At 44.9% G+C, this 27,508-nt stretch overlaps 4 protein-coding genes across 5 annotated transcripts; 1 reads left to right on the forward strand and 3 right to left on the reverse strand.

Annotated features, from left to right (window-relative positions):
• Positions 1 to 4,609: 4,609 nt before the first annotated feature.
• On the reverse strand, positions 4,610 to 6,281 carry LOC103633093 (uncharacterized). The gene is made up of 2 exons (XM_008654773.4): positions 5,963 to 6,281; positions 4,610 to 5,885 (listed from the first exon to the last, which is right to left on the reverse strand). The coding sequence occupies exons 1-2, from the start codon at positions 6,202 to 6,204 to the stop codon at positions 4,820 to 4,822; spliced, it is 1,308 nt and encodes a 435-aa protein (XP_008652995.1). The 5' UTR covers positions 6,205 to 6,281; the 3' UTR covers positions 4,610 to 4,819.
• Positions 6,282 to 9,690: 3,409 nt separating this feature from the next.
• On the reverse strand, positions 9,691 to 14,540 carry LOC100279256 (Endoglucanase 2). Of its 2 annotated transcripts, none has more exons than XM_035960520.1 (6): positions 13,601 to 14,075; positions 13,228 to 13,511; positions 11,155 to 11,592; positions 10,873 to 11,020; positions 10,554 to 10,720; positions 9,691 to 10,443 (listed from the first exon to the last, which is right to left on the reverse strand). In XM_035960520.1, the coding sequence occupies exons 2-6, from the start codon at positions 13,420 to 13,422 to the stop codon at positions 10,114 to 10,116; spliced, it is 1,278 nt and encodes a 425-aa protein (XP_035816413.1). In that variant the 5' UTR covers positions 13,423 to 13,511; positions 13,601 to 14,075; the 3' UTR covers positions 9,691 to 10,113.
• Positions 14,541 to 15,557: 1,017 nt separating this feature from the next.
• Positions 15,558 to 18,280, reverse strand: LOC100277586 (uncharacterized). Its single transcript, NM_001371597.1, has 2 exons — positions 17,237 to 18,280; positions 15,558 to 16,080 (listed from the first exon to the last, which is right to left on the reverse strand). The coding sequence occupies exons 1-2, from the start codon at positions 18,176 to 18,178 to the stop codon at positions 15,634 to 15,636; spliced, it is 1,389 nt and encodes a 462-aa protein (NP_001358526.1). The 5' UTR covers positions 18,179 to 18,280; the 3' UTR covers positions 15,558 to 15,633.
• Positions 18,281 to 23,106: 4,826 nt separating this feature from the next.
• LOC100284075 (uncharacterized) lies at positions 23,107 to 27,095 on the forward strand. The gene is given in 6 exon segments (NM_001156973.1): positions 23,107 to 23,393; positions 25,113 to 25,312; positions 25,780 to 25,920; positions 25,999 to 26,079; positions 26,456 to 26,580; positions 26,656 to 27,095. Coding segments are annotated over 6 exon segments (819 nt in total). The 5' UTR covers positions 23,107 to 23,170; the 3' UTR covers positions 26,705 to 27,095.
• The last annotated feature ends 413 nt before the right edge of the window (positions 27,096 to 27,508 follow it).

The following is a 27,508-nucleotide window of genomic DNA, read 5'->3' on the forward strand; positions in this document are numbered from 1 at the left end:
CTAATTCCGGATTATTTAATTTGGTTGTGAATTTTGTTTAAAGATCATTGCTAGATTTTTGTTACTTTTAGAAGAAGAAGAAAAAAAAGAACACCCTCGAAATTCTGTAGAGAACAAATCTATCCGGTCTCAGCAGTAGGAAATATCCAGTTCTACTTTAGTTCAGAGTTTAAAATGTTAACCCCCGGCCCCCCTTTCTCTCTCTCGCTTGGGTGCGCTTGGCATCAGCTCGCGACATGTCTTGGACTTGCCTACGACTTGTGTGGTCGGTCAGATCCACGAAAAATGTCCAGTCTCAAATGTGATCCCCGAGATCTTAATGCACTTTAGCCAGCTTTTTTCACGTCACCTGCTGCACTAGCGTGTGCGCAGTATAGAGTTTAGACCGTGCAAGAACTGCTGGATGTGAACTAGAGATCTAAGACTGTGTTCAACGGACGCCGCTACCACTCCCCTCCCCTAACACTGTAGCCGTTTTAGGGGCTACAGTGCGCCCCTATTCTCTTCACCGCCTTCCTCCTCCTCCTCCTCTCCCCTCCCGATTCCTTCTCTCTCCCGCTAAATGGATGGGCACGCTACGGCGCTCGCGTGCCCTCCGGTTGCTAGCTTCCCAGAGAAGCCCGCGCGGTCGGAAAACTCCGAGGAGCGAGCTCCAGGCGACTCCACGGACACCGCACCACCGCCGGAGATATTTGCCGTGGATCCGCCATCCGCCGCGATTGATTTGCCTTGCTCCGGGCGGCGAGCAGCAGACGTCGTCGTCCACGCGGATCCCCTGGGCAGCTTCGCCGAGCGGCGACCCGGTCGATCCGTGCGAAGACGCCGCCGTCGGTCGTGTTCGCACGCCAGTTCGTCGTCTGCGGGACTCACGTCAAGGCGACATATTCCAATCGGCGACACATCGACGCTCACCAGATCTGCTTCTTTCGAGCTGCGACGTCGAAGGTACGCCCCTTTCTCTCCTCCCAGTTTTTCATGTCGGATTCAATCCGTGACCCAAAAACATCTCCGTGTCTTTAAACCGTACCGTTTACATGTACATGTACTTGATTTAGTAGCTGGATTAATTTGTTCATGGCGATTTGGCCAGTTAGGGTTTACTGGTTGTCCCCATCGCCTATTGTTAGGCTTTTACACTTACCTGATCCGTCGTTATCTTGTAGAGCATGTGCAAGCCTAATAGTTTTTCGAGCATACGATACAACACGAAGAGTCGGGTGTGATTTTCATAGTCGTCATCGTGGCGTGCTTATTGTTTGTTCAAGCACCTAAGTCGATCAGCTCAAATAATATGTGCTCATGTCAGTTGTATGTTCATTGCTCAGTCTTGCTGGTACACAATTCATTGTTCATATTGGAATGCCAACAACTAAGCACGAATTACCGTTCATTTCCTCATGACAACCCCTTTGTTTGATGCATATCCCTTTTTTTGCATTCTAATAAGTTACTCTGTTTATGAACTCCACTTAGTTAACATACAACCCCTTTGTTTGATACATCAGTAAACATTGCATGCAACTAACGAAACCTTCACTTATTATGCAGCTTCAAATATTTATTTCATTATTTGACGTCCACTTCAACTAACTGAGGTTCTAAATCCTTTTTCGCTTTAGTTATTTGTTTATAATCAACTTGTTAAGTGTACTGTCCATGTCTGAAGTCTGTGCTCCCATGTTTGTTGTGCAAGTTCATTTTATTAGAAGCCACGAACATATTCACCCAGGCATGGATACTGTGATCAATTAATTTACAGGGCATACACATTGCAACCAACAATTGTTGGTAAATTGCAACAATTGTTTAGTTTGTAACTGTTTCACATTTGTTTATTGCATTGGTACCAACTTTTGTTTCCTAACTGACATTAACACTTGAATTTACCCAAATAGTAACCGAAGTGCCCCTAATTTTTTGATCTATGCACCTTGTCTAGCCAAGGAGGAAGTGCTTGACGATTGAAAACAAGATGAGCAGCCATGATGTCAAACTGGTGCAAAACTTGGTCCTCAATCTTGCTTCCTCAGTGGAAAGTCGTGCAGTCAATATTAGGACCTTTTTAGAAGAGGCTTTCCGTCATTTGGGTGACGAGCATTACCTTCTGAATGCTCTACTTGCTATTCAAAAAGAGGTAGACCTGATGGAGCAAGATGCAATTGAGAGCAAAGCAAGGTCTGACCCAGAGAAGGATAGGATGGAGGAACAAATTAACCTTGCTCAGGATGCCAAGCCCGTGCCTAGACAAATAACTTTCACTCCCCCATCCTCACCAGAATTGTATGAAGCCAGTGACAATGACTCCTACGATTCCGACAGGTCCACTAGGTATAGCATTTGGAACCTGTAATAATGGTACGTAGAACCTGGTCGTAGTAGTACTAATGCATCCAAATAAAGTAGGAACCTGTGTGGTATGTGTTTGATGCTTGCAATAACCGATGTAAGAACGGTTCCAGCTTATCTTACTTTTGTACGAACCTGTTCTGGGATGCTTTATCCTTTTGTAGTCAACTTATTTCCAATGCTTCATCCTGTTGTTCGTAATGTCTGAAGCTGATTTGCAATGCTTTAAAGTCTGACGTTTACAGTTCAAGTTTGTTATGTGTTGTCCAACTTAATGTATTTATGTATTTCATTCCAGAATGGCTGACAACAACTCAAACACTCCTTATCGACCACCTGCTGCCAGCCCCAATACAGGTAACCAAATTTCCCCCCCACCCTTGTGGGATCCTCAGATGTGGCAGCCCCAAAGGTTCGACCCAACACAGGCTTCAACATTTACTAATCCTTCAAATTCCCATATGACAAATCCTACCTGGTCCCAGGGACCTAATGACCCATCTGGATATACATTTCGTACACCATGGAACCCATATTTTGGTATGACAACTCCTGGGGGTCCTCCTACACAAACATGTTTCGGTCCACCACAAATGGTACCACCCATTCCATGTCCACCGGTGCCCACCCATGTTCCCAACCAGACTGACCCTATACCATTTGAATCCGAAGCAGAACACAGCGTCCAGGAAGTTAACAGCCCTAGCAAGCCGTCAGATACACCAGGGACATTTAGGAGGACGAAGGAACAGAACTTCAAACCTGATGAAGACCTGTTGCTTTGCAAAACATGGTTAGAGATTAGTAGTGACCCAGTGATTAGCACAGGGCAGAGGAAGGAGGGTTTGTGGGCTAGAATAGAGAAAAGGTACAATGAACTTAGAGGTGAGTTTCCATTGAGACTTAATAGGGCTCTCAGCAGCAGGTGGGACAAAATAAGAGCTGAAACAGGGAAATTTGCCGGATTCTACGCAAGAGTCCTCAGGGAAAACCAAAGTGGCCTTACAGATAGGGATGTTCCTAAAACATCCGAATTGTATCACAAATCTAATATTTTAGCATAGATATACATAGAATTTAAAGTTAATTTTCGGCAATGTTATTAAGAATATTATGAAGTATTTAAATAAATTTTTGTATAATTTTTTATGTACATTATTTTCTCCCTACAACAAAAAAGGTGAAAAAACATCCGAATCCGTATTCGAATAGACATCCGAATTTTATATGAATTATTTAAAAAGATATAGAATGAATTTAATGTTTATTTTTTGTGAAGATTAATAGTCTTAATGCTAAAAACAAGTATATAAATTTACATAGCAAATTCTATATGTTAGTTATTCACAATCGAAGAAAGAAGACCAAAAAAATGACATCCGAATAAATATCCGGATCCATCCCTACTTACAGATAACGACAAGGTACAGTTATATTCAGTTGTAAAAGTAAATGTATGTTCATGGTAGATGTGAACGTAATGTTATTTGTGCACTGACAAGTGGTAATACATCTTGTGTAGACTTCGAAAGCTGCAACTTTGTATGCAACATCACAGAAAAAGCCATTCCATTTCATGCACTGCTGGACTCGCCTGAAAAACGAACCCAAATGGGATGCCATGGTTCATGGCAGCCCCTGGAGAGGCAATGCGGGGACCGAGCCAGTACGTAGTCTTACACCTACTGGTTCTGTTAATGAAGTACACACTGATGAAGGTGGTTCAAAAGGCAAGAGACCATTAGGACGTGACTCAACGAAAGCATCAAGGAAGAAGTCAATGTCCAGTGCATCCGAATCTACGGACTACCTGTCAAGAATCCATGACATTCAGATAGCAAGATTGAAGCAAAGTGAAGAAAAATCAGAGCTGAAACAACAGAACATTGAGTTCATGAAGGAAGTTGAACTGAAGAAGTTGGAGGTTCAGTCCAAGGAAATAGAAGTGCAGCAAAAAAATTGATGATGGAAGATAGGAAGCAAAAGGTTGAAGAGCTCAACAAACTTTTTGCCATGGATATGGATGCTTTACCAGAAGAGATGAGAGCTGTATACACGGCGATGAAACAAGGTTTAATGGAATATTTCATCAACAATCCTGTGTGACGAGTAATACTGTATTTGATAAGGTGTTTGTCACCTTTGTATCGGCGAACCGTGCTCCTCTGTGTTTGGACATGTCTATTTTAGAGTGGTTGAACAATTCGTTAGTTGTTTGAGTTAACCAGCTTGGTTTTTGAACATTGTTTAATTTGACATTATTGATATTGATAATAAGGATTATGATACATTACTTGAGGTTAGGAAACATATTCAAACTTATTTGTACCAGAGCCATTACACTTACAAGGAACCATGACTTCTGAACTACGGACATACAAAGCACATACGACTACTAATCCTGGTACACATCATTTAGTTCATAATTAAAAGTAAACAACATTGGTGTAGCACATAATTCGGATAAAATGCATCAACCCATGGCGCCTCGACGAGCCCAGAGGTGTTCTATGAGGTCGTGCTGTAAAGACAAGTATGTTGCCTGACAAGGGATGTCCTGGTCCGGATCGTTGGGTAACTCGGAGCGGATATGATTGTTCAGCCACTCGTTGCGGCCCTCACCAGTATTGTTGCACGGTTCAGGCGGCCCTGAGGGGCCAATGAAGTCGACATTAGCTGCACCATCTCCTTCGTCCTCGACAATCATGTTGTGCATAATAATGCAAGCAGTCATCATCTCTGCGAGGTGATTACGATCCCAACCATAAGCAGGTCCACGTAGAACAGCCCACCTTGCCTGCAAAACTCCAAAAGCTCGCTCAATGTCTTTTCGACAACTCTCTTGCTTGGTTGTAAAGTGAACCTTTTTCTCCTCAAATGCGTGGCGAATAGCTTTTACAAAGGTAGGCCAATTTGGATATATGCCATCTGCTAAGTAGTATCCGAAATTGTAAGTAGTCCCATTAATAGTGAAGTGCACTGGTGGCATCGTCCCATTACGTAACGGATCAAACACAGGTGACCGATGAAGCACGTTGAGATCATTGTTGGTACCAGGCATTCCAAAGAAGGCATGCCAAATCCACAAATCGTACCCAGCGACTGCCTCTAGTATCATTGTTGGCCTAGAATTGCGCCCACAAAAATGTCCGCGCCATGCAGTAGGACAGTTGCGCCATTCCCAATGCATACAATCGATAGAGCCTAGCATACCAGGAAACCCCCTGTCAGCGTTTACACGTAGTATGCGAGCAATGTCGTCGTGGTTAGGGATACGAAGGTATCGTTCGCTAAACGAAGATATGATTGCGCGACAAAAACGGATAAGGCAGTCCCTAGCGGTAGTTTGTCCAATCTGTATGTACTCATCTACCGCATCGGTGGGTAACCCGTACGCAAGAATACGCAATGCAGCACAAACTTTTTGCAATGGACCAAGCCCTGCTAAACCTGTTGCATCACAACGAATAGTGAAGTATTCGTCTTCTCGCTGAACGGCACGAAGGATACGTAGGAACAAAGGACGATGCATCCGAAACCTATAAACGAAATTAAACCAAAAAATTAACAAAACAAACCTACAAATGAAAGTAAAATCATAACTTAGGAAATGTACCTTCGACGAAAAACATGTGATGGATACACAGGATTAGGTCCGAAGTAGTGATGTTTGATGAGATTTTCTCCAGCAGCGTGGTCCCTATGGATGACTCGGCGAGGCAATGAGGAGCGCCTACGGCGCGTGCTCGTGTCTCCTTGTACAAGGTGCTCAACATGTTGGGCAAGCAACAAGGTCTCAATCTCATCGTCGGAATCGTCGGATGACGAGGACAACAGAAGGCTTTTCAATGAGTCCATGACGACCTAAACTACGAGTACGTACTACGGTCTTCTTATGAAATGGAGGATGATGTAGAAGAGGTGAGTGTGTAGATGAGTGGAGCAGGTACCCAGGGTACCTTATTTATATGTGACTTAGGTGTGTGAAGGAAGCCAGGCGGTCGTGGCTTCCGGTAGAAGCTAGTCGTGTCGTGCAAGCCACTCGTGTCGTGTACTAGAAGAATGAGAATTTTTATTTATAAAAATACATCAAATTGTACCGTATTTATACTAACGTATTAATTGTAATTATGAAGTTTGCTAATTACATGTGGACCAAAATTCGCCCGTGTACTATGCAAATAATAAATAAAAATAATTTTAATATTTTATGGTAGTTGAGTTAGTTGATGAGGAAAATATATAATATTGGTGTGGTGGGGTATAGAGGATTGTTATAGGGGGAACCGCTGTAGAGCGTGGAGATATAGGGGGAGAGAGATTGCTGACGTGGCACGTGAGTGGGATATAGGGAGACAAATTTAGGGGGAACCGCTGAAGACAGTCTAATGTGAGCAGACAGAAGGAAACAGCAAATAAAACCGTTTTCTCCTCAGCCTTTTTCCAGTGGACTAAAACAAACAATGGAGACCAGAGAAAAAGGTGGTGCAGCAGGCACAGCTGCAGGCTCCCGATCGATTTGATCTCTCCCTCAGTTTGTTATTCTGCTGACGAAGACGATGCTGACGCCTCTCAAACTCTGGACGCGCCTTCCCCGGTCAACGCACAGCAGCAGCACGACGTATTTATTACTCGCTCAGTCGCGTTTTAATTTAAAAATAAATTGTCGGATGACAAATATTCAAGAACGTGTAGTACTTTCTCGGTTCTTTTGTATTTAATACGATTTAGATATGTTTGGTTTGGAGGATTAAAGATTATTAGTATCTAAATTGTCAAAAGACAAGACTAAAACAATGACTAAATTGCTTTAGTCTCTAGTCCCTCAAACGATGACTAAAAAAACTAAACCATATTAGTTTCAGCTTTTGCTATTCGTTTATTTCAGTTACACTGATCGAGACAGAATGATAAGAGGTATTTTGGTCTTCTTATAATTTATTTAATATGCTCTAAATAGTTTTAGTCTTTACAACCAACTATGATATAGATTAAACTTTAGTTTTTTTATAATGTAAACAAGAGTTCCGGCTTTTCGCATCAGATACGTACAACCATTACATGTTAAATATTGATTTAATGAATAGTTTTTTTTTAAAAAATAAAACTAACTAAAATGTAGTCCTTGAATTAAAGGAACCAAATATGCCCTTGGTTGCGAATGAAGTTTGGAATCGGAAACATGGTGGCGCACAGGAGTGCAGGACGAGACGGATCAAGGCTGTGGCGCGACCGGGTGTGGGGGCATCTACTTGCTTTGTGGACTCGGCATTTAGTTTCTTTGTTGCTATGCGGACGCGTGCCTGTTCTGCTCCCCGCCCCCCCCCCCCCCCCCCTCCCCCCCAAAAAAAAAAACCGTTTCAATGATCAGCGCTGCAGCCACACGGACACGGTGACCTGGCTCCAGCGCTCTACACTTTTTTTATACGCCGCTCGCCGTTGAAGAAGTCGTTAGCGTGCTGTGCATGTGCCATGACGTCGCCGTGAGCTCATTATCGCGCAACAATACGATCACGCGTTCCAGAATTTCACACTAGAGGTGATCACGTACGCTGGCGACTCGCGTCGCGTCGCGTCCTTCCTCGGTTCGGTTTGGTTCCCTCTCGAGCCGCGCCGGTCTGGTTCCTGCTGCAGCCGTGCCGTTTGAGGAGATACTATGCCACTCTGCTTGCTACGTACAGTACGTGACGCGGTGCAGCACGTGCGGGATCCTGTGGGATTTTCGAGGTCTCGGCCAGTACGAACACGATCTGATGAAGGCACCGGCTAGTATATATATATACGATCTACAGACAGGTGGCTGCGGCGGCGGCGAAGGGCCGGGCGTTGACTTGCTCTACTCGTTGCGGGCAGATATGATGATCTACGTAGAATTCATATCAATGGGCTCGTACGCGTGGCCCTGTCAAAACGGAGGGGTTGGTGTACTTTCTTCTCGCTCTTTATTATAAAAGTTGAGAGACGTCAGTCACGTCACACTGCACACAGACTTGACCGGACTTATTATAATGTTTTTTGTTTCTTCCTTGAGAACGGAGAGTCCATTCTACAGTATATATACCCATTGAATCGACGACACATGTCGATCGTTTTCACTGACTGGGCGTGCTATATATGGTGGTTTAGCTACGTATGTGTGTACACATACGTGGTGGAATCGACGACTGTAGCAATATCTATAAACTAGTGAAATTATGTGGCAGTTCACTGTGGTGTCCATTCAGTTTCATGGCACTGTCTGTCGTTGACGGCGGGGTTGGAGACATCCAGACCAGAAGGCACGGCACTACTCCTACAGTAGCCGCCAGGCAGAGGCAGGCAGACGTGGTGCGTCGTTGCCGACCGACTGTACGTGCCCAGTAAGTACACATCAATGATCAGCCTGGTTGTATTTCAGAGCTGTCCCTTCATTGTCGCGGTCGAAGTAAACGTCAACACAGATGGTCACCGAAAAGGATCACGTCCTCAGAGATGTCCGGCCTCGTGCGCTGTCGCCAGGAATGACGACTACGGATGCTTAGAAACAGACCAGAGCCCAGAATACTGACGATGGAGAACATAGACGATCGGTCTTTAATTGGTGCAGAACACTTGAGAAGGCGCTACCACACTCATCTTTGATAGGGCAACCAGGAGACGTTACCGATGCCTGATTCTGCAGAAGGATTCTGGCAATAGCTCCAAGTTTTTTTAATTGGATTATTAATGGAGCTGGGTGGGATAAACATAAACTGATGAGGTAGGAGGGATCGCATTGAACATGCAGCCTATGCAGGGATTGGGCACCCGGAAAACGGTTAGTAGTACAGCGGAAGGCGTGCAGTGCAGGGTTCTGTTCTTGTTTGGCAATCGATGGTTGGCTGGCCCCAGGAAGGAATTTCGGAGTTGCATACACACAGTACAAGTATGTATGCACAGCACTAGCCACTAGTACGCTTTTTCCAAGTCCAGGAATTTCATTGGATCTTTTCGAGAATTTGAGACCTCAAATCTTAGTTGGGTACAGCATCTGCCATCTGGACCTAGCATGTGGGTGGCCATGAACTTTGGTCACCATTTGCACCGGCTCCCCCTGAACCCTCCTGATACATCCCTTTCTTCTCTCTCTCTCTCTCGGACGCAAAGGGAAGGAACTCCCCTCGTTACGCTTCACCGTAGAGGCGTCGACGATGCCACTTTCCACCACCAACCAAAAAACACGTGCCAGGAATCATACACCAGGAGCTGGGCCTGGGAGCCATTGTATTACCAGAAATGTTTCTCTTCCCTATTTTATCCCAGTTTTTTTTAAAAAAAAACATGGAGCGAAGAGCCGCACGAATGCGTGCCATTCACCTCCAGCTGTGAATCCACAAGGCACATTTCAGTTGGGAGACGGTGCAATTCATCGGTACAGTACAAAGCTCTGCTGAACTACCTCACCACAGAATGAACAAATGAAATACGACCTACAAATAGTCTAATACATTACTCGTAGCTACAGCCTTACAGGCACACCAGCAAACCAGATAGGAGCACGCGGTGAAAAACTATAGCTGCACTGCAGGAGCAGCACCGTCATTGTACACACACAACAGAAGAAACGCGTGGGCACTACTAAACTACTGCTGCATCCTGCATATGCCATCCGTCTGAACTGAACGGTTGGCAACCAAGCTTTCTCTCTCACAGTCACAGATCGCGCATCACCATCAGCCACGCCAAGCAAAAAAACTGCAATCGTACTCGTACACGCATCGCTCCAGGCCAGAACATAGGAGGAGCCCTCTAGGTGAACGACTGTACCACGGAGGAAGTGGTGACGAGGCCGGAGAGGAGACCGACCAGGGTGCCACTGTTGTAGGTGCTGGACTCCGTCTGCACGGCGTTGTCACGGGAGTCCACGAAGGTGTCGTTCTGGAACGGCCCACCCACCAGGGCGCCCGTAGCCACGTTTGGGTTCGGGCTGGGTGAGTGGAGATACTCGAACCCTTTGCAGCCTGTTTTCGCATCCGCGGGGATCGACGCCCCTCTGTGGTGTACTTGCTTTGGGTAGCTGCTCCCATATCCCACAAGGTAGCTAAGCTTCATCGGGTTGTCTCCCAGGATATAGTTAGCCTAAAATATATATACAACATGAGTTACAAACTTCCTCAATGTCTTCCAGTTTACACAGTGCAGCCTACTTGGTAAGTCTTAGGAGGAACCGGCAATGTGATATAGCGCACCTGTGATGCAGCAAAGTTGCGTATATCGGTAGGGCTGTAGTACTTCCCGCTGCACTGCACTGCCGCTGTCCGCGTCGAGAGCATGTAGTCGCTGTACACAACAGATAGGAACGCAGCGTTGGTGGCATGCTGGAGAGAATTCCACCCGCTTATCCACACCAAGCCTCCTGCGGAAGATTACACTGATATGTCAAACTGCAAAAAATAAATAAAAAATTCTAATGCATACTCTACAGATTCCATTTCTGACAAAACCATAAAACAACAAGGTGAGTGTCCTCTTTGTGTTGCCAGGTAACAAAGAGCAGAGAGCCCCCACCTCCAGTTCTGCTGGCAGTGGCTTGAGGCGAATCTGGAATCAGACCACAAATGACAGCTTCTGCAGTATCTCTATACATTTTCAACCCCTCATTTTCGGCATTAGATATCTGTTTGGACCCGAAGAAATTTAGTCTGGACAAAAGCACCTGCACAGATTAAACAAAGTGCGCTTTCAGTTCTTGAGCATCAATGAAGAGAGAGTTACAAGGATATGAAATGAACATCAGAGGACTAACTCCAATCTGCCATGCAAACTGATTCAGTTTAGTTCGACACGAACCTGTGTGCCTGGATTTTTGTCATCCCAACTGAACCATGTTGGCCTTCCCCAATCAGCATAACTTTTCCCGTTCTGTACAGTTACATAGCTGAGATACGTCTGGTCGCCTGTGGCGTGGTAGAGCCAACTCGCTGCCCATAGAAGCTCATCAACGTAACTGGTGGAGTTATAGAAATCCTGGAGCTTGGGATAGCTCTCGCTTGAGAGGCCTCTATAAGTGTCAGCAAAAGTGAATAGTTTCTGAGCATGCTGAAGAAGCACATCAGAATACGTGGTATCTCTGGATTTGAAGACCATTGAAGCAGCTGCCATGGCTGCTGCTGCCTCAGCAGCAACATCTGATCCGGGAGTCTTCTTGTTGATCTGTGTGAGAGGTCTTTTCTCGGTCATTGTTTCTGGCCTTTCCCAACAATTGTGGTCCAGATCAGGATCACCGACCTAGTAACAATTCTCAAAGAGTAAGTTATCATGGTTAAACAAAACAAAAAATTGCATCTCCGATGCATTGAAATATTGTTGAATACTCAAAACAGAGCAATTCAACAGCCTAACTCCATGATGCTCAGATCTATTTTACAAAAATGCAAATCTATACAGCAAATTTTATATGGGGAGCCCAATAGACTCTTATATATTATGATTCATAAATCACACATTAACGTCTTACACCTGACAAGATTATCGGGGTTCAACTCTGGGACTCTTTGAAAATTCCCAGATCCCGGTTTCAAGAATGAAGAGCTGCAACTTCTTGAACAAAGCCAGGGGGATCTACCTCATGGCCGAGTTTTGTTTTAACACCTGAACACACAAGTAGCCATTGCTCCTAATGGAATTTATTGTGCTTGGCCCATTTAATTAACAATAAAATCCAAAATAAGTCTCAAAGGTCCACTTATGAATGGTGGGAGTGAAGGTGGTAAATTTTTAGCCCCACATGAAAAGTGGAAGGTGGAAGGGAGATAGAGCCAACTTAAATAGCTTGTCTCTTGTCATTCCTTAGAAAAAAGCATGAGAGGGGAAAAGCTAAAGCCATATGGGCATATGCGAGAAACTAAATCCATCAGATCATGGAGATTGTAGCTGAGTCAGTTTCCTACCTTTTTGTGTGTTGTTATCTTAAGCCTAATCCCCCTATATAATAGAAAAGGTGTTCTCCTCGAAAGCCACGAGAAACAATCAATCTACTATGGGTTAGGGTTTTAGACAAGGGAGTCCTTGGTGCTGCGTGATCTTAGGCTCTTTCATCCTTGATGTCGGCGTGACGCCGACGATGGAAAGAACAGTGCCTTTGAAACCTCACTCTGCTAAAGAACCTGCACGGGTTAGGCCAAATTAGGTTTTTGAACAACGATCACGCAACTGCTCACCGAATTGATTTGCACTGCGATGTCTACGGACTTCAACAACACCGCAAACTCAACTTTGACCAGGCTAAAACAATACTCGCTGTGAGTAATGATGGGTTCATCGCTCTTCTTTCTGCTACGTGGACATGTTTTTATTTGCTATGTGTGGTTTATCCATTATTCATGGAGTGATTGCTTTAGGAATTAATTTAATCTTAAAAGTGTGCAATCTTCTAATAGGCTAATAGCACCTTGTCCAGTTTCATCCCAGCTTCCTGTATAGGGACTAGGGAATACATGACTTTCAACCCCACCCACCCTAAAAAAACAGCACACAAATGCCATCTAGGCTATCAGACAAAATACAAGGAAAAGGGACAACGAACTTGGCCCAGTCCAAATGGATAGCCAAGGATCAGAACAAATGTGTTGTTTAAGCATACCAAGCAGACAACGAAATACCTACCAACTATTAGGTGTCTGGAACATGACATCTGACCTGGGTTCTTGCTTCCTAACCAACCAAACTTTTGCCTCTATTGAATGCCACCAGGCCCCCATATACCCCCATAAGGAAATGGCACACCCATACTATTCAAGAACTATAACCCATCAGGATGCCGGAAAGGGTGGGATCCGTTTTTAATCAAATATAACTCAGAATTCCTAATGCACATGCTTAGATAATATCTAGTGCTCTAAACAAGCATCAAGGAACTCTTACCTGGATATACAGCACATTGTCAGAAGGATGTGCAGCAATAAGGAAATCTGTAATCCACTTCAGTGCATCGAGGGCAGGGTCCAGTTGCTTTGCCGCGCTCATCTGATCCCCGTACTCCAGCACCGACCACGAGAGCACCGTCGCCGTGAATGCCATCGGGAAGGTGAACTTCATGTGATCCCCAGCATCATACATTCCCTTGGAAAGATCCAGCCCCGCTTCCTTCCCGTCGGTCAACGCCGAGTCCCCACGCCACGGGATCTGGTTGTTCTCCAGCTTCCCCGCTGCAGCGAGGAACGTAAATGGCCAGGATTTCAGTTAAAGCAGCAGCGAAGTGTAAGCACAATTTCGCAGTGAAATGAGCAGCCCGTACATTATTTTCACGACCGTGCCTTTGGCACGTTCTTCGTTATAAGAGGAGAGAGCGCCAAAGCGGCCAATTTGGCAGCCCAAGGGGAAAATTCAAGTGAGATTTGGGAGCGCGTACTGCCCAAGTCCAACAATACCAAGACTGCCCAACGAAGGGGCGAAGTCCACGGTGGGAGAGCAGCAGATCAGTATTTGGTAAGAAGGAATCCGAATTCGATGAGCCAAAGAGATCAGGCCATCAGGGAAAACGTAACTTGAAGGGCTAGTTTGGAAAACAGCGAAAATCTACCAGGCATCGAACTGGTGAAATTCCAGGAATGGACTCCACCAGAGAGTACACTACAAATGAGTCAACGGCAAAGCCTTGCTACCTCCAACTACGGTGAAGCCACATCTACTCATGCAAAAAAAAAAAAAAAGGAAAAAGGTTTCTTCAGCGACGGCAAGGCCTCGGCGTCAGGCCGACAGAGAGAAAAGGCATTGCATTGGTCTCGTTAAGCAAGCAGTCGGGCTAGCTACTAACTCACCCTTCTGGACCTGGAAGAACTGGAGCGCGACCCCGAGCGCGTCGCCGTACTTGGAGTCGATGGCCCCCGGCGGCCCCGGCACCGGCAGCGGCTTGATGTGGCGGCCCCCGGGCTTGCGCTTCATGATGGCGAACATCGCGGCCGTGGCCACCAGCGCCGCAATCAGCGCCACGATCAGCCAGCCGCAGCACCCGCGCGTGTACTTGGACCCCATCTCCGCCGGCGCCGCGCCTCCTCCTAGAGCATTCGCCGGGAAGCCGCCTCCTCAGGTGTTCCGCTGCGTTTCGGAGGCCTCCCGGTGGCCGCTGCCTGCGTTCCGGCAGCTCGGCTCGGCTCTGCGCTCGCCGCGCGGGCGGATGGCGGGATGGGGCTCGTGGGCTGGCTGGCCGGCCGGGGTTGGTTGGTGCGGTGTGGGTGTGGGTGTGGCGCAGTCGGGGTGGGTGCGCACAGCTCCGTAGTAATAAGGAATTGTTGGGTGCACGGTCACCGGAGGAGTGAGAAGGAAGTTTTGAGTCGCTGTCTGCGGGCCCGTGCGGGCATGATTGGTGCGGTGGGCCGCAAGTGGCAGTGAGGGGAGCGGGTGAGCGTGGCGAGTGGTGAGGCGTCGAGCACCGACAGGACAATGAGAACGGCCGCGTCGGTCCATCGGAAGGAAGGATCCTCTGTGACCCGGAAGCGAGGTCGCGCGCGCTGTGCTTTCGGCGTACACCGATAGGTGACGGTTGCACGGCGGGCCGGCCCGTGGGAGTTGGCTGCCCGCTGCCCTGTACTGCAATTAGCCTTGAACGCGCAGCAAACAGCGAGTGACTGGCTGGCTACCTCGAGCATACTCGTAGTAGCAGTTGCCACCAGGAAGTTCGCGTTGCAGCGGTCGGCAGCGCCTAGACCATTGGAAATGGGATCCGGGATCTCAGATCATCATCTACCACAAACAGTAATCTACGGGCATGATTTTGCTAGGTGAGGTGGATCATGGCGTGTCAGTACAGGGATGGAGATAAGCCGGTAACGCTCGTCCGCGTAGCTCCACGGTCCAATCTCTGAACATCGACGTCCAGAAAGCAGTGGTCGCCACTTGGCTGATATGCGCAGTATACCAAGAGGTTTCGGATCCGCATAAACGACAGTATTGGAATCTCTCAGCCAAAACCTGATCTCTCGTCTTGGCAAGTTGCCACAAACAGCAGCAGTGGAAAGGAAGCAGACTACACGTCGCGGTCATAGCCATCGCCGACGACTCCTCTTTCTGCTTCCTCGCCTTCTCCGAGAACGTCGCCGGCCTGCTCGACCTGGCGTGCGCCGCACCGCTCTTTCTCCTACTATGGTTTTCTCAGCAGTGCCATCTCATGATCCTCCTATATGCCATGCCAACTCTTTCAGTGCTAGTAATCGTCTGGTGCAATGCAAAACCATCAATTGTAGGTGTCCATTGTATTGTACCACATCAAATGCCGCCTTTTCATTTATTTCGGAAATTGTACAATACGTTACATGAGGTTAGCCCAAGGTCTTAAGGAGCAGCAACATTGTGTCCACTCCTGGGAAATATACAGGATCTACAGCACACAAGCCCAAACAGCAATTCAATAGCAAACAACCCCGTGCTGCTCCAGACAAAAAAGGTCCACCTCCAGTTCCAGAGCAATCTTCTGACGAGAGGAAGTTCGCCCTCGAGCTTTAGTGATGCAACATATATCTCTGGAATGCCTGCACCGCGACCAAACTCTGCTCTTTGCTCCAGGATTATCCTCACCGCAGTTGTTGGTTCCAGACCTTGGGTGATACCCCTCATCTTCAGTCTAATAACCTGAGATTCCGATGAGTAGCCGGACAGAAGAGAGACGCTCTGGAGAAAAGTCTCGATGAAGTGCATGTGTACGCTTTTGAACTTGAGCATGCATGGTTGACTTGAAGTTGAGATCACTTTGCCATCGGCGGAGAGAAACTCTGCCCTTACCTAAGCAAAAAAAAATGTAAGGAGGCACATTAGATTGAAACAAATCATCGATGTAACCAGGGGTAAAATTCATAAGCCCAGTTTAAACCCCCCATCATAACGTGTCCAGTTCAGAGTGCAGTCCAAACAAGTGCAGAAGAAAGCACAAATCCTTCCCCTCCTGTTATGTTTAATCAGTCATTTATATATAGAACCTCACAATCCAGAACAGAGGTCGCGGTCGTTGTCATAAGACGCTATACAAATATCAGATGAAATGCAGAAGAGTAACATTGTTAACACCAACACATATACAATACTTTGATTGGATACCATTTAATTATCCTTCAATATGTAATAGTGAAAATGCGGTGTAATGGATCGGAAATGCAGGTCACAGAAACACAGAACAAAACAGAAGACTAACACTCACTCGCTCCATTCCAAATTATAAGACGTTTTGGCTTCTTTAGAAACACTGATTTTACTATATACCTAAACATTGTGTATATTTAAGTGCATAGCCCAAAAAAATTGTCTAGAAAAGCCAAAATGTCTAATGATTTGGAGTGGAGGGGGTATAATCCAGGTATCTTTCCATCAAAAAATAAGAACCCCCTCAATGCAAAATGTATTTAACAATGGTTATCTTATCCTTCATTAAAAAATGTTCTCTTTTCATGAGTTAGGATGCAGCTATGAGATGAAAACCAGAAACATGGTTCTGCCTACATTGTTAGCATCACTTTATTTACAAAGCTCCAACCAGATGATATTCTTGTTCTTGGAGATAATAAACATAGTAGAACCAGGGGAAAATTCATAAATGAGTGTGTGCAATGCAAACCCCAACGCAGTCTGCAACTGAAAATGCATATCATTGAAGTATAGAACAGAACCAGGACCCTTCCAAATCAGTACCTTTGTATCAAACATTTAAGTAGAACCCATCATGAATGAGAGAGTAGACAAATTTTATCTTCTCATTGATCCAGCATATTATGCAACTACAAATAAAATGCGGAAACATGTTTATGTGGTTCTGCCAACACTATTAACATGAATTCATATATAAAGCTTTGGTTGGAACTCATTCTTTTCTCAGCAACGGATAGTTTTTCCCAAAGAGACTACTATCATGCGAAGTTGCTTTCACAAGAACCTGCATGGTGTATACCTGGAAAACACCAAGCCTCCGGTTGTAATCAGACTCCGGTAGTGTCAGCAAAACCTCAAGCTGCATCCGCTGATTGGGGGGCACCAACCTCGGCACCGGCACAAACGCCATTGGGCTAGGTTTGGTGTAATCAAAATTCAGGGTCTCTGTCACTTGAACAGGTTCTTCAACAATTCTTCCCACCAAGAGCCCCCCTCCCAGGAATGCCATAATCAGCAGCGCACACAGAACCGCGCAGACATATGCAGCCCAGAGCGACCCCCACACAATCCTCCGCGCCACCTTCCCCATACCATCCCCTCCTCCAAGACGTGCGATCAGAGTGCCCGCGGCGTCCCCAGCCATACCGAGCACCCACGCCCTCGCGCGCCGGGCCAGACCGAGCGGGTCGGTCACGAAGAGGAACCACCATTGCAGCAGCCGAACCGGGAACGCGAGGCAGCTGACGAGCGCGCTGACCTGGAAGACCACTGCCTTAACGACGAGCACGGCGAGGTACTCGAGTATGCTCGGGGCCGGCGACGGCGTCGCCGTAGGAGCAGGCGCCTCCACCTCAACAACCGCATCCACGTCCGTAGCCTTAATGTCCTCCTCCTCCTCCTCCTCCTGCTCCTCCTCCTCCTTGGGTGCGGGGTCAGTACGGGAAGTGGCGCTGGTGGCCTCGGAGGAATCGGGCTTGAGATGCTCGTCCTCGACGGCGGTGACGGTGGAGGTGGCCGCGGAGGCCGAGGGGGGTGATGAGAGAATAGAGTCGGGCTGCTTTACACTTTTTGCGCGGCGCGGGCGGCGATGGAGCGTAGAGGAGGAGATATGGGAAGGGGAAGGGGAAGGCGAAGGGGAAGGGGAAGGCGAAGGCGACGGGGAGGGGAGCGAGTCAAGGGCATCGAAGAAGGTTTCGTCGGAGGAGGAAGCGGTGGCGGCGGAGGGATCGTCGGCGTCCATGAGCAGGAGATCGGTGAGATGGGTGGTCGTGGTGGTACGAAATCGTGGCGGTGTATATGCATTTGGAAGGAGAATTCGTGGAGGGGAGGGGGCAGTCTCGAGGAATAGAATAGGGGTGCTGGCCTGCTGGGGGGCGGGGGCGGTGGCCCGGTGGGAGAAGAAGACGGGCGGTGTTTTCAGTTACCACCTCGTGGTTTTAGTTATTTGTTTTTTTCACTTTTTGTCCTCAGATATCTAGTTTTCCAAAAATTCAGATATCTGGTTTTCTAAATTGGTAAAAATGATTAGCTAACTATGGAACAGCGAGCGATGAAGTTAATAATATTTTTTCCTAAATGCATTGTACTCTCCCCTTTAAAAACATCGCTATAAAATTTATGTTGGTCAAAAAAATAAATTTCTACAAAATATTAGCAATATTTGTATATTTAAATAAATATGCTATAAATATACATTCAGTGATTCATCTAATAACATTAACTATTGATATAAGTATTAGTATTTTTATATATTTAGCCAATGTTGAATTTTTTTAAAATAATTCTTGAAAAAATAGAACGAGGGACGATGTTGCAAACTGCCACTCCTGTTCTAAACTCGTGATAGATCGTTTTTGTGTGTGTTTATATTTAGAAAAGCTTGAAAGGTTTACAATCTTGAAATAGAGAAGTAGCATGGAACAATCTATTAAAAGAATAATAATTTCCTGGTCCCCCAAAGGGCATGATGCTAGTGCACCTAAATCTCTGTTCAAAGGGTTTCACAATGTTGTGTTTAATTTTGAGATATTGCATTTTGTACCACTGGCCTTTCTTCCACGATACTCTATAGTCTAAAGATTAAAGATAGAGAATGTATATATTCTCACTAAATATCATAAACAGCACTTGGAAGTTGGAAGCACACAGAAAACAGTGGGAGCTGTGGCTTAGTTCAATTAAATTTTGAGAACTCCACGCCTGCTTTTTTACGAGACACCGAAGTGTCAGACCACCGACGAAACGAAAGGAGACGTTGCAGGCACCAGCTGTGCTTGTGCACGGAAAGAAAACCTGAAAACGTAGGGTGTGTCACACTCACATGATATTCGATCCAAGAAGGCAAGCCTCCCACGTGTTGAGCAACCTCATTGCTGGCGCGACACCTAGGTGCTCTCGCCGCCTAGCTCGTCCGCGTCCGCGTCCTCGTCCCACTCTGAATTCCGAAGAACATCTCATGCCTGAGACTCCTGGACTGCCTGCCCTACAGGCTACAGTCGCGTACCAAGCTCCAGGCTCTCTAGCGGTCTGCTCTTCGTCTGAACCGTGTTCCAGCAAGAACTGTAATGTAATAGAAATTGAAGGATAATAATCCTTAAGTACTAGTTTGAGAACATCATTTTTCTAAGTGATTTTTATTTTTCTAAAGAAAATTAGTTTGTTTGTTTTTGGAGAAATAGAAATCCCTTGGGTCTACTTTGGGAACCTCAAGGGGATTGAGATAGAAATAAACTAATTTTATCTCCAATAGTCCAATCTCCTTCAATCTCGAAAAGGGTTTGAGTTTCCAAACTAGTCTTTGAAAAATTGGAGTTTTCAAACTAGTCCAAACTGTATTACAAATGGATATTATAAGTGCAATCAGCCTGACACGGGTTTTGGTAACGATGGTTAGGACAAGTGAGATTTATCAAGGTGGCAAACAGATATATACTTAGTGAGGATATTATATAACTTTGATGGAACTCAAATTACAAAGTACATGGTGTTAGACTCAATGAAGATTTTAATTCTTTTAAATCTTAAATTTAAGAATACAAACTATCATGCTATCAGTATCACACGGAGAACTTGATTGTTTGTTTGTATCCTAACGAAGAACAATCGTAATGTTGCACGGTTTGCTACTATTTGAGACCAAAGCTGCTATGAAGTGTGCGGTGTCTGATCTGGTTATAGCTTGTGGTCTTTTTTTTTTGTCATGTGAGACATGTCGAGTTATATGGTGCTTCTCATGTTCTACGGTTTGGCGTGTTTATCATTTCGAGAACATGGTTCTCATGGATTCTGACCATTATCGACTACGGTTTGGTTATCCTTTGAGGATATCGTCCTTATGGATACCCATCATACCCATTATGAGCATCTACAAAAGAGGCTTTCTAAATTTTGCGCTCTATAAATTATCATTTGGAGAGTCATTTGGGTAAGAACTATTTTCAGTATATTTTCAATCTCCAACCGCCTTTCTATATTTTATTTATACTCTATAGAGCTATTCACATTTTCTATATTTAGGTAGCGAGAAATCTAGAATAGAATGTGACTATATTTAGATAGACATTTAGATAAGTTGTTGGCGGATTTTTTTAAAAATATTTATATTATTATGAAAAATATTGAGAATCTTTTGGAGTTGCTCTTATTATTGTGTTTTCTCATCATCTACTATCGTTTTTTAAATTACTGAATCTCTGTGTTGTTTTCATTTCGGACAATATTGCATCAACTTCATTTGTGTCGGTGTTTCGAAACTTGTCATGACAAGTAAATTTATTGTGCATGTTTCGGGCCCAGAAAGGCGTACACGGTAGGCGCATGTTTTATATTGGTTCTGTCAGAACGTTTCTATATCCAGTCATTAGTGGCTTGCGCTATCAGTATAATTGATTATCAAAGCTCGTAGTAGAGGTTATGTTGGCGCCGATCTAGACGCTAAATACTAGAACTAGAACGAACCACTTAGTGGTGCTCTCTGTGGAGGCGCGGACGGTCCGCGGCACAGGGCCGGACAGTCCGCGACCTGGACGCAGGATCGGCTACTCCTCTACGTACGTTGAGACGGTCCGCGTCTGGAGCTCGAACGGTCCGCGATGGCGCAGTGCGTCGTCTTCTACGCAGTAGATCTAGATCTCGCTTACCGGGAGGGATCCCATCGGGCATCGGGAAAGAGAGATCATAGGGCGTGTCTTGGTGTTGGCAGGACACCCAAGAAATCTCTAGTCGACGTAGAGCCGAAGAGAGGTGAAGATTTGAGGTAGACGGAGGAGGCTCAACTAGGTCTAAACTAGAGCTACTCGTAATGCATAAGGTAAAAATGATAAGTAGATTTTGTTGGATTGATTGTGGGAGTTCAATCGGTCGTAGATCTTTAACTATATAAAGGGGAGGTCTAGACTCGTTATAAATTGGTTTTTGAGTTAATCCTAAAGATTTAGCTAACAAATATCACAAAAAATCTATTACCGATTTTGCGCACACGTGGATGGTTTGGTCTGGCCGCCCAAAAATGTGCTCAACATATGCATGCTGTATGCCGGACATAGCGCTACCCGAAGCCAGAATGCATGTCGTATGCGGTCCAATGCACAGCCTCCCTCTCGCCCCTGCCACGTCAGCTCTCGCCTCCACTCTTGCCCCTGCTGCTCCAGTGCACAGGCTGCAGCAGGCTACAGCCTCAGGCTATAGCATACGTGGACCAATCAGAAGCCGCCACCTCACTGTCGCCCCTCGCTCTCGCCCGCGAAGACGCATCGCCAATGCGTCGCCCCGCTCTCGCCTGCCTATCGCCGGACGATGGCAGTAGCGTCCGCCGGGTCGCTCTCGCCCGCCTCCAGCCTCGCTCTCGCCTCCTGCTGGGCGCTATCGCTCTCACTATAGCCTGCGTTGGTACCAGCCTTAGAATGGTGGTTGCAACGCTATGTACTGTTTAGACAACAACTCATCACGCTTTTACTCCTTTTGGAGTGGGAAAGAATGATAAAGTATATAGAAGTATGACGGTAGATGACTGATTTAAATAAAACAATTTTATTGATTAGAATAAAATATTTATTAAAATAGAAATATATATATCTATACTCTATATTTATTTATACTTAAAGCACCAGTTTCAACGGTCGTCCCGCGTAGCGTTATCTTTTTACAAATAATCCCTCACAGTTATCTCAAATTAATCCGCTGCACGCCTATAAATGGTCAAACGGCGGTCCGGCACGAGCCAGACGCCCGCGGACCACAACTCTAGCCTAGACACGTCATGTCGGTCTGCTGACTGTGTCAGGCCAACCCGTTAGCCGGTCGGCCCATTGATTAAATCACCGTAAAATGTTAAAAAACAGTGCAGAAGGTGGGGTTAAAACTCATACCCTGATGAAAGAAGGGCGGGAAACATTAAGTAAAGCTATCTAACCAGTAGAACATCATGCTCACATGTTTTTAATATTGAATATAAATTATATATATGTATATACATTTTTTGTAAAATAAAAAATATATAATCGTGTCGGACTGGACCAGCACTACGAGACGAGGCTACAGCCCAAACACGACACGACGTTCTTGACTTTTGCAAGCATTAGGTTGTTTTTGAGACCACATTGGCGCAATGGACTCCATGATGTTTGAGGTTGCTGAATTAGATAGAGCAACAATGATTTGTCACACTAACAGTAAAATAAAATGTTATATGTTGGTTTTAAATGTTAGTAATTGCTACGAAGTAGCATAATTTATATGGAGCACATTCAGTTTTTATTGATGCCTGACTTTAGCAATTACTCTATATTTTGATCTATATTTTTTATAAGTTTGAGTTCATATGATTTATTTTAGAAACTTGATCCGTTATGCTTTTAATCGCTCACTTTATTGATCGTGTTGTACCAAGACATGTTGGATGCAGTAAATAATAACATCAGTTAGCCAAATAAAAAAAATATTATGCAGAGAGCGAGGACAATCAATAAAAAATCTTGAAATTTTTCGGTGAATAATTTATATAAATATTGTTGTAAACCGTCCCAACGCACAGACAATCACCTAGTTTATAGTTACATAAATGCAGCCCTCTCCCCTAATGGGGTAAAACTGTAAAAGGCCAAAACTGGCAGGAAGAGAGAGAAACAGATAATAATAATATTAATAATAATAAAGGAAGAAAATAATAAGAAAAATACTCCCGTGTTCTTCGACCGGCGGCGGTGGTGCGAAGCGAGGCGGTAAGGGAGACGAGATGAGGGGGACGAAGCGGCCGCTCGGCGTGGTGACGTCGTGGGTGCGGCGGCAGCCGCCCAAGGTGAAGGCCTTCCTTGCCGTTGTCACCGGCATGGCCGCGCTCGTCTTCATCCGCTTCATCGTCCACGACCACGACAACCTCTTCGTCGCTGCCGAGGCTGCGCACGCGCTCGGCATAGGCGTCCTCATCTACAAGCTAACCAAGGAGAAGACCTGCGCCGGTTTGTTTCCGTCCGCTTCCTTGACACACGTTCCCGATCTGTCGAGATCGCCGTGCCGGCGCGATAGGGTTTAGGATTTTATAGGATTTGGTCCCCCAATTCAGCGTTTCAGAAGACGATTTCCCTAGCATGATTTGCAATTTTTATTTTGCAAAGAATTGGTAGTTTACTGCTGTGTACATCTAGATTCTAGAAGCGGAAGGTTATAATGTTTATTCGATGTATCTATAGTTACCCCTTATGTTTTCTTGTGAGGCATTACGGTTTGGGGTTCTTATACGGGCCCAGTGCTAAAGTATATTTCGGAGCTGCAAGACGTGTTTGGTTACAGTATCCTTTGATTTGACTGGATGAAATCTATATAGACTTATTTGAGTCGTTTTAAGAATGGTGTAGCCTGTTGAGAGCAGTTTTGAAAAATCTGGAGAAACCAAATCTTGAATAAGAATGGTGTGGTTTCCAGTTCTTTGCAGCTCTTTCAACATCTATTTGTTTATTAGAATTACTTCTACTGACTTATCCATTCTTATCCCTTAGTCTGATTACATAGATTTTGCTTTATATACTGCATAGGTTTTCATTTTTTACAGATGCTACATGAATCGGTTGTCCAGCTACTTGGCATGGTTTAAAATGTAGATTTAGAATTATGATATCAGAGATCTACAGATTATTCATATCTGTGATATAAACTTGTTGAAGTTTTTTACCTTGTGATTTCTTTCACTTGGTGGACCTAGTTGTACATTGATCACCAAGAAAAAATCGTATCCCAAGCTGTGAAAATTACCCTAAAATGCACCATTCAATGTACTCCCTCGGCCCCAAAACAGTGGACGTTTTAGGATTGTGCACAGCTATCAACGTTGTAGATAAAAGACTAAAATGCTCCCATGAGAAGGTGAGAGATAGAGAGGGTTAGAGCATCTCCAATAGCTTCTTAAAATCTTGATCCTAATCCTTATTTTAGGGGAAAAAGGAAAAAAAAAACAGCGCTCCAATTGTTTCTTAGCCGTGCTCCTAAACCATTCGCAGGCGGATATCGGTCCGTGCCTCGCGTAAATATTCGCCACCACCGAGCTCCCAATCTGGACGAACATTTCCTGTTCGCGCGCGAGATCAGCTGCTTCTTCACTTTTTTTAGGATTTGTTGGAGTGGGCCATCGGCTGTTGCAGGGTATTCCAGCGTGTGTACGCTGGAGCGGTACAGCAGCAGGACCATGGCCATGGCCCCTGGTGAACGGCTGCTGCAGGTAGTGTGGAGCTGGTCAGCCGGATCCAGCGGTATTGTGGGCGCAAAGAACAAATTCAGTTTTCTTTTATAAATATTGGGCACTGTTGGAGTATTTACATTTTATCTAGGAATTAAAGACTTAAAGTTTTGAGGAGATCCCAATTCTTATGTATTGGGACAAATATTTTTGGGATCTTTAGGAGATGCTCTTAGAGATAGATATGTATTAGGAAAAGAGAAAGTTGTATTGGGAGAAAAGTGCATTGGGAAGCAAGAAGGTCAAGTATTTGGGACAAAATTTGAGTGCTATAACATCAACTATTTTGGAACGGAGGGAGTATATGATTTCTTCATAATGTTTGTCGTATGTGAGAAGATGGCCTAATAAGACTAGACTGTCAGAATATCTTTTTAGCCATTCAATTTCTTTTATGTAGGTATTAATTCTCTACTTTCTGTAGAGTCTAACACTTTTCATGTTGCAGGACTATCCCTCAAGTCTCAGGATTTAACTGCATTATTTCTAGCTGTTAGACTGTACTGCAGCTTTGTCATGGAGTATGACATCCATACAATTCTGGACACTGCTACACTTGTAGCCACACTGTTTGTTATTTATATGATACGGTTCAAACTGAGGTCAACTTATATGGTGGATAAGGATAACTTTGCGTTGTATTATGTGGTAAGAAATAAACTTATATCTTGGTAATTTATGGATTTGCATCAGTAACTGTTCTTGGCTAAGAATTTCAGTTTCTTATACCCATGCCAATGATATCGAGTTGAACTGTTGGAGCTGTCCAGTTTCTGCAAAATAACCACATTATCTTCTCAATGTATTTTCTTTATACTGAATTTGGTTAGGTTAAGACCAAGGCTGTGTGAGCTTTATGATTAGAATGCACATCACCTTTTAGATGGTTTATTATTGAAACATTTTGAAATCCATGTCTCTGTTTTGTAATTAACTAGTTTCTTTCTCTTTCTGTACTTCTGGGATCAGAGGTAGTGTTTCTGATGCTCCTGCTAACAGAAGGCATTGGGCTTATGCTGGCTAGTTGTACTTGTTCTGCCACAACATTGCACATCTTACTTGTATTTGTATATTGTTGTCTTATTGTGCTTGGGCTTTTCTTGTTACTTTTCAAGGTGTTACCGTGTGCTGGACTGGCACTACTTATTCATCCGTCAACATCTCATAACATTGTGAACCGGATCTCCTGGGGGTTCTGTGTTTACTTGGAAGCTGTTTCAGTGCTTCCGCAGTTACACTTGATGCAAAATACTAAGGTAATATCACCATACTGCCATTTGGTTCCGTTGATTGCAGGATGATAAGTTTGACTTCGTGCTTACCGTCTTTTGCAGATTGTTGAACCCTTTACAGCTCACTATGTATTTGCATTGGGAGTTGCAAGGTTTCTTAGCTGCGCCCACTGGGTTCTACAGGTCCGTGTTTTGTATAAACTCCTGAGATGATGTACACAGCTGTATAATTGTAGCAGCCTTCATTTTTGTTGTTATTGTTTTTCATACCTAACAGAATTCTCGGCAATATATATATTTTCATCGTAGATGTGTGAGATTTTTTTTATGTTTACCAATCCTTGTGTTTTTAGGTCATTTTTGTTGAACAGTCAGATTTTTGTTTTTGTTTTTGGGTGGTGGGTAGTGTCTTATGGCCACTGTAGACTTGTAGTCATTCATGGTCATGAAAAAAAAACGCTTTTGATTCTCTAGTCTAGTGTTACCACATCACTGAAGTACACTTAGGCAAATGGTACTCAAACCCTGATCACCGGAAGCAACAAATTCTGCAATGTAGGTTTTGGACACGCGTGGTCGTCTGTTGACAGCTCTTGGCTATGGTTTGTGGCCGTCTATGGTGCTTTTATCAGAAATCGTGCAGACATTCATCCTTGCAGATTTCTGCTACTACTATGTGAAGAGGTAAATTCAGTACCACCGTTAAGTTTAGTTGGGTGTTCCTCTGTACATCGTCTAATAAGTGATTTGCCGTTGTAGTCTTGTTGGTGGGCAACTGGTGCTACGGCTTCCCTCAGGGGTGGTGTAAGAAGTGCAGAAGAGATACTCTGAATAACAGTTATGCTCTAGTGCCCAACCTGGGAGCCTTCTTTTAGCTGATGATGTTGCAAGTAATGACTATGTATGACAAAATTGCTGCAAGGGTTCTCTTAAAACATAGTTTGTCATTGAGACTTCATAGCTGCGCCGTTTCTTGATGCCCAATCTCCGAGTACTAGCTTCCTGTGACTGTCGTGGTGGTCTTAGAATCAGGTGGTTAGTGATCTCATTGGATTATATAATTCTATAATGCTTTCATATGAAACAGATTGATCTTGATGTATCAGCAGAACTAGCCACGTGAAAATGGTTGGACCAAGGTCATCAGGTTTGTATTTACTTAACATTGGGATTATCAGTAGGGGTTCCTTTCGGGTCCACTACTAATCTTTAGTACTAGTTTTCTTTTATTAGTCAATTAAGAACAGAAAGACTACATTTTACTCGAGTAGGTTTTTTTGAGGGGTGGTTCGTCGTGGCATGGTAGGGTATCGTTGTAGCTGTCAAGCTGTGCGACCGTAGTGGGCAGTGGGCCGGTGGCCGGTGGCTGGCGGCGACGTGTCTGTCGGGAGGAAGAAAACATGAAGAAAAGATTGAGTGCCCTGGACAGCCAAAGCCGAGTCATCTGTAGACAAACTGAAGATTCAGAATGGTATAGTCGGATTGAGGGTGGATCGCAGTCGCCTCATGCATTCTTCCTGGCAGCTCACATCACATCAGTTCCGCCTGCAGTTCCGTCGGTTTGTTGACCACGCAGAAATGGTGTGCAACAGTAGGACTACAGGAACCGTGC

The sequence above is a fragment of the Zea mays genome, chromosome 7 (genome assembly GCF_902167145.1).
Source record: "Zea mays cultivar B73 chromosome 7, Zm-B73-REFERENCE-NAM-5.0, whole genome shotgun sequence".
NCBI classification, from domain to species: Eukaryota; Viridiplantae; Streptophyta; class Magnoliopsida; order Poales; family Poaceae; genus Zea; species Zea mays.